The 6,989-nt window shown below is 43.8% G+C and overlaps 1 protein-coding gene across 2 annotated transcripts; it reads left to right on the forward strand.

Moving 5' to 3' along the window:
• The first annotated feature begins 1,356 nt into the window (after positions 1-1,356).
• LOC139457866 (uncharacterized) lies at positions 1,357-6,593 on the forward strand. 2 transcript variants are annotated; one of them, XM_071239215.1, is made up of 4 exons: positions 1,357-1,449; positions 3,794-4,043; positions 4,216-4,564; positions 5,595-6,593. In XM_071239215.1, exons 2-4 carry the CDS (start codon positions 3,810-3,812, stop codon positions 6,536-6,538), a joined length of 1,527 nt encoding a protein of 508 aa, XP_071095316.1. In that variant the 5' UTR covers positions 1,357-1,449; positions 3,794-3,809; the 3' UTR covers positions 6,539-6,593. The 2 variants fall into 2 exon arrangements, with proteins under 2 accessions (XP_071095316.1, XP_071095317.1); XM_071239216.1 differs by having other exon boundaries at positions 4,231-4,564.
• Positions 6,594-6,989: the final 396 nt, after the last annotated feature.

The following is a 6,989-nucleotide window of genomic DNA, read 5'->3' on the forward strand; positions in this document are numbered from 1 at the left end:
AACATGAATTAACATTCATAGCAAATATTTTGATTTTCACTATTCATGGGAATTAAATTTTTAATTTTTAATTAAAAATAATTATAATGAAATATTTACCAAAATCACAATCACCATAGCAACAACAGAACGTTCGATGTTGACGTTTCACAACCGAGTAAGTACGAGGTGTTAAAGAGTGCGCATGTTTTTTTCTGTGTGTCTATTTCCGGAATTTTAATTTTCAGTCGAGCCCCTCGAATCCCCGGCCGCGTCATACCAATAGACATTAAAATATGGTACTTGTTTTTACCCTGTCTGCCGCACGGCATTAAAGGGCTAAAACAAGGACTGGTCGGCTCGGAGTCAGTATACTGTGTCTGAGTGGGGTATCCATGTTAAACTGCGGCATGGTATCTCAGTGAGCTAGCACTATAAATCGGCATCAGTCCGGACTAGTACAAGCAGCCACACACACCCCTGCATGCACGTCGCTATATAACTGCAATAATCTTGGACACGACGTTAAACCCAATTTCACCTCACCTCACCTCACCTCACCTCACCTCACCTCACCTCACCTCTACTATCGCTACTGGTACTAGTTTGTCTAGGTCTCCAACACGCAAGCTTATCGTACAAAAGTGACTATGATTGTCGTACGAGGCAACTAACGGGATCGGATGGTCAGGCTTGCTGACCTGGTCGATGCATTTCATCGTATCCCAAATGCCTAGATCGATGCTCATGTTGTCAATCACTGGATTGTCTTGTCTAGACTCGATTATTTACACACACCGTCATGATGCTGGAATATGGTTGAGTGCGGCGTAAAACAACAAACAAACAAACTAGTTTGTGTATACAGTAAATGCGGCTTCATGCAATTGATGTACGCTCTTCAATTTACAGTGGACAAATTACGACAAAACAAAACTAATATAATGTTACGCATTACGAAACAAAATACATAAATAAAATACATTTTTAAATGCTTTTCCTTTCAAGAGACTTAATTTTTGCCCAGTCAGCGCAGACTAAGCTATTGTTCCAGAATGGAGCTCTGACCCTTCTTGAGTCGCAAAACAATCCTTCTAGACATCCGTTTAACAAAAACAATGTCCAGCGTCATATCAGCAGCTCCGTTGACACACAGACACAGACAGCGTGTTGAAAACAGGTTTCCGCAAGCACGAAACGCTGAATCATTCGTACAAACCAGTTACATGCCTTTACGTCTCGACTCGGGATTTAACATTGCAATTATATGAAACTGGTTTGTAAAACCAGTTTAAATTTGAAAACTGGTTTGTAAAACCAGTTTAAATTTGAGGCACACAAGCAACACAACCGATTGGTTGGCAGGATTAGGGGGGAATCCCCCACTGGGTTTTTCACCTGTATGATTGTTGGATCTTAAAAGTCAACATTTCCTTGGTTAGTTTGTCCAGTGAGGCTCCAGTCACTGAGGTACGTGTATCTTATATAATTAACACAGTTTCTACATCATGTTTACTACAACACATGCCACGCTAGCCCGGCCACATGTGAACCTAAGTAGCACAATTGTATTTGCGTCATGGTAAGATGTGCGCAGTTACAGCGACGTCTGGAGTGACGGGATAATACCCTATTCCCAGACACACCAAGGGTCTAACCATCTAAGGTGAAGTTCTTGGTCGTCTGACAGAAAACGATCGACGTGTTGGTATTTACAATGGTCCGATAGCAAACAACAATGGCCACACGAGGGCTGAATTATCGATACACCTCAAACCGTCAGACCGTTCAATACGTGTAATACAACGACAAACAGTCGTCCACCTTACCGTATAAATCGACTGAACCTACCCCAGCATTCTCTAGTACCTATGGCGTGTTTAACTTGACTAAATGTGGATTAAAGCCATTAAACTGGCTGAACCTGACTTGGATCCATTAAGGTGGAAAAGAAAGGTACTAAACATCTTCTTGTTTGAGTGTGTGAGTGAGTGAGTGAGTATGGTTTTACGCCGGTTTTAGCAATATTCCAGCAATATCACGGCGGGGGGCACCAGAAATGGGCTTCACACATTGTACCCATGTCGGGAATCGAACCCGGGTCTTCGGCGTGACGAGCGAACGCTTTAACCACTAGGCTACCCGACCGCCCCTCTCCTTGTTTGAAGCAGGATGGCATTATCTTGAAGGGTCTCACGTAAATACAGTAAACTACGTTTATAACGAACACGCCTATAACAAACGGATATAACGAACTGTTTTTTGGGGGTCCCGGCCTTTTGCTGTATATATGCTGTTTACATGCACATGCTTATAACGAACTACGGTTATAACGAACTTAAAGTTGTGGTCCCTTTGAGTTCGTTATAACCGTAGTCTACTGTACGTGCAAAACGCAATCCAGTACAGAGATGTCGAGTATCTTTTAACAAAGCTACGAGTGGATTGACGTGACAGTTTTACAGCTCTGTTGTCAACAAAGCACACCTGACCTACTCTGACGTGTGACGCTCGACTGCGGGCAACACCCAAGAGCCTTTAACTAGGTCACACGTTAATAGATAAAGGACTGGGGCTTTACCTGGAGGTTTCACTTTGTGTTTTCACTGGTTGGTGGTTATTTATTCCAGTCAGCCTTGAACTCGGGTAGATAGTTACGTGTACTGTACGCACATGTGTATTTGTGATGTAGCTCCCATTCTGTTGATATATGCGCTGGTTGATATATGTGTAGTTAGATATTGTTTATTTATTAAGTTGTCCTGGTGTGTCAGACAAATAAAGGCTCGCCATTCTGTTACTTACGATAGTTAGAGCCATAAGAGTGGAGTCTGTTTTGAGAACAGTGATGAAAACCTTAACCATATGCATGATAATGAAAAAAAAACTACGGATAAATTCCTAAACATTAACGCATTCTGACAACAGAGATATAAATGTGGTTATAAGAAGCATTCAAAAAAGGAAATAAACTTACGTTTTTAATTTGTGTAAGGGTGGAAAGGGCCAATGTCTGTATTTTGGCCCTTTTTGACCCTCAGGCATTTGCATGGGATTTGACCTGTGGGATTGATAAACTACTACTGAAAGTACAAACACATACTATTGAAGTACTTTTAAATGATATAAACTATTCCCAATTTGTTGAAATAGTTGACACATAATAATAAGGTGTCCAAATTTTCAAAATCTCTCTCAGACAACCAGTCTCAACCACACACGGAAATGAGAGCTATAGAATTTTAAGTAGCTATATTTCAAAAACGCACCTGTGAAAACATACAATATTCTTTCTCCAGATAGACAGGATCTCGTTGATGTTATTTATGCAATAATATGCAAAAAGGGCCAAAGTGCATTTTGGCCCCTTTTAGCTTTAAGCTTTTCATTTTACAATAGATTACACATATGCTTTCACGTTAAGGCGCTTTTTTATCTGCAGAAATATCCCGATTGGTCCCCATTGCCCCATACTTGTCATCAGAGCAGATTACAGTGTTTATTTTGTTGTTGTCTAACGCCTCGCTTAGAAATATATCACAGCGCTCACGCCTCGCTTAGAAATATATCACGGCGCTCTGTGAATAATCGATCCCGTGATGTATTTTGTGAGCAACGATCCACATCCCCGCGTAACAAGAGCAATCAAGCAAATCACCAGGGAAATCTTTCTTAAATATTACAATGTATTAGAAACATTTACAGAATTATTCCAGACTCTGCAGTACTTCTGAAACGGTTCAATTTGAACCCAATGTGTGATGTCAAAATACCCTTGGGTACAATAATTTTTGTATATTTATATATAATATAGGTTCCCTACTTATAAGATGGCGGAGGCATCCGAGACACCTACGGTGAGCGGGCACAATGTTGCTGTCGGTGACCACAACAACATCACCGTGGTGCAGCACCACATCCCTCAGCTGCCTCAGAACCTCCCCCCCGGTACCCGTGTCCACGTCAGCTACAACATTGTCGTCGGCGCGGAATCTGGAGCAGCATCGTCCGCAACAGAGGAACAAGAACTGTCCACTCCACACCAACAAGGAACAGGACACCAGGTGTGTGCTGACGATTTGTGTTTTAACGTGTTTAAATGTTCAGTGTGTTCGTAGTTCAAATATTGGTGTATATATATTCTTAAATAAGGGTGTCAGGATTAGCGTGGTTTGGAATGAAAGGGTTTCACTGTATCTTTTTCGATTTCTCCCTAAAATAAATTTATGATATCAGATATCTTTTGTCCAGAGATCCAGTGCAGAAGTTCCACAAGCTGGACCTACTAGACCAGAAGGTCAAGGTCAACGGAACCAGACAGACAGAAAAGGATTGACGAGACAGGCAGCAGTGACCAACACAGTTCAAGGTGATCCCGATATAGGTCAAGAGCAGCCAAGCTTTGTCCAGCCAGCAAATACCGATGGTCTGCCATATTCGCTGTACCCTACAGGGGATCCTGGACCGGGACCCGCCGCCATGACCCTGGCAAGACAGCCTGCTGGCAGGACAGTCAGCACCCCCATCCAGGAGACCCATTCCCACGGACCCAACCCACCCGTCACCCGAGCAAACACATTTCCCAGTAAGTGACAGCACATTAATACACCTCTACCGAATACATGGTAGTGATGTAGTCTTGTTAAAGCGTTGGCTCGAGCCGCAAAAAATCCGAGTTGCGTTCATACATTGGAACACTAATTACCCTAGCCAACACGTTCCTCAGTAAGCGATAGATAGCACTCTCACATTTATCTACCATTATAACAGAGAGCGGAGGCGTAGCCCGGCGTTTGGAGCACTCGATTTGGCTTGTGACTTATAATACACGGGTTCAATTCCAAATAACTTCACTGCAACATTTTGGGCGTGGCTTGGCGTGGTATTGCTCAAAATTAACTCAAATACTATTGATACGTCTGTTGCTCGATACTTGGAGCTGTGGAGAGGCTGTTTTTTAACAACACAAAAGATCTTGATTTCAAATATGTTCGAACCCCAGCAACGCCGATGTATTACGCCTCTCGTGTTCAATCATGTTGTTGTGTTTCTAGGTTGGTTGGTTTGTTGTTTAACGCCGCACTCTGCAATATTCCAGCTATATGACGGCGGTCTGTAAATAATCGAGTCTAGACCAGACAATCCTGTGATTAATATCATGAGCATCGATCCACGCAATTGGGATCGATAACATGCATCAACCAAGCCAGCGAGCCTTGTTACAACCCGTTTTAATAAAAAAAAAATTAATAATTATTACAAAACGGGTTGTAACAGAGCCTGACTACCCGATCCCGTTAGGTGTTTCTAGGAGTAATGTATTACGCCCCTCGTGTTCAATCACGCCGATGTGTTTCTGGGAGTAAGGCTTTACCGACTCTGATTCACAATAACTGTTCCTCGTGCTTTGCTATTGTGACCACACATCATTCACATTTAGCCACAATGTCGTGACGGATTCATCGTAATGCATGTACGTAAGGTAAACCATTGTCGTAATTTCACACAGGTTAACTGTGTCTCAATGGTAAAATGTTCCTTAAGATGTATTTCCTTAAAGAAGAAGAATCCGAAAAATATTTGTATGTTTAATTGACATACATCATGCATTTCAGAGCTAGACACAGACGTGAAGACTGCCTACACCCGAGCCGATAGTATAAGCAGCCAGCCTTACTCTCTGTCCCCAAAAGACTGTCCACACCAAGCCAACACCCACGAACCCGTTCCCTGCCGTCCTCTGCCGAAACCAACCACGTCTCCGGCAACGTTGACGTCAATAAACACTAGAACTGCCCATGACGCTGCAACCCCCGAGCTGAGTGATATCCTTGTGATGATCGTGCAGGACGTCCAGGTTGCTCTCGTTCTGGACATGGTGAACAAGAACATAAAGAGTGTGTCCCTTGCGGACAGCGCTGTGCGGACTCTGAACCTCAAAGGGACACCGATATCACTCGCTGCTTTGGATCAACAGAAAGTCATTGTAAGCTTTCTGGATATGAAGACTCTCAGTATCATCGATGTCAGCACGATGGTGGAGGTGAGGACTCTCCAGGCTCCCAGGCGGTATTGTGGGGTTGCTGTGCTTGACAACGGGAGGATCGCTGCATGTTGCCAGGATACCCACTCTATTGAGATCATCAGCGTTCAAGGACAAGTTTTGGACACGTTCAGGCTCAGGTCGACTCAGCATCCGAGTGCAATAGCTGTATCATATACAATAGCAGTCTCCGACTGGCGGAGCAACACATTAGTTTGCCTGTCTCAAGGAGGACAGGAACAGTCCAGTGTACGTCTGTGTGACAAGGGGAACTCCACGCTGAGAGGTGTTGCTCATCATGGAAGTAGTACATTCGTAGCAGACGAGGGTGGAAACAGAGTCCTGAGGTTGGATTCCTGCGATATGTCTGTGAGTGTTGTGTTGAACAGTGGGGACACAGTTACCAGGCCGTGTGGGTTGTGCGTGAAGAACAATGTGCTGTACATCGCACAGGGTGATGGGGTCATTAAGTATTGGGGAATACCTTATGTGGCGGCTTTCAATACTCGAATGTAACACTTAAAGTGAGTGAGTATGGTTTTACGAAGCTTTTAGCAATATTCCAGCAATATCACGGGGACACCTGAAATGGGATTCACACATTGTACCCATGTCGGGAATGGAACCCAGGTCTTCGGCGTGACGAGCGAACGCTTTAACCACTAGGCTACCTGACCGCTCCGTAACACTTAAAACCTTGTATACCCGATACCCCACCATCCACATGATGAAGGACATATATGCTTCATAACACTGACGAGCCCGCTATTTTGACACGGGGAATCTGGATATCACGGCTTCGACATCAGCATGTGAAAGAAAATTAATGGGACAGTTGTGGCACGGGGTCAGTGGTTCCTGTAGGATTTGCTTAATTATGCGACCCGTGAAGACCCGGGGTGGAATATATTGGTCTTCAGCAACCGATGCTTGTCGTAAGTGGCGACTAACAGGATCGGGTGGTCAG

The sequence above is a fragment of the Haliotis cracherodii genome, unplaced genomic scaffold (assembly GCF_022045235.1).
Source record: "Haliotis cracherodii isolate W230 unplaced genomic scaffold, xgHalCrac1.p SCAF_12, whole genome shotgun sequence".
Taxonomy (NCBI): domain Eukaryota; kingdom Metazoa; phylum Mollusca; class Gastropoda; order Lepetellida; family Haliotidae; genus Haliotis; species Haliotis cracherodii.

Coding starts and splice junctions, on each gene's coding strand:
- LOC139457866 (XM_071239215.1), top strand. CDS start 3,810: ATGGCGGAGGCATCCGAGACACCTACGGTGAGCGGGCACAATGTTGCT. Junction 4,044..4,215: donor AACAAGGAACAGGACACCAG/GTGTGTGCTGAC, acceptor TTATGATATCAG/ATATCTTTTGTCCAGAGATC. Junction 4,565..5,594: donor CCGAGCAAACACATTTCCCA/GTAAGTGACAGC, acceptor CATGCATTTCAG/AGCTAGACACAGACGTGAAG.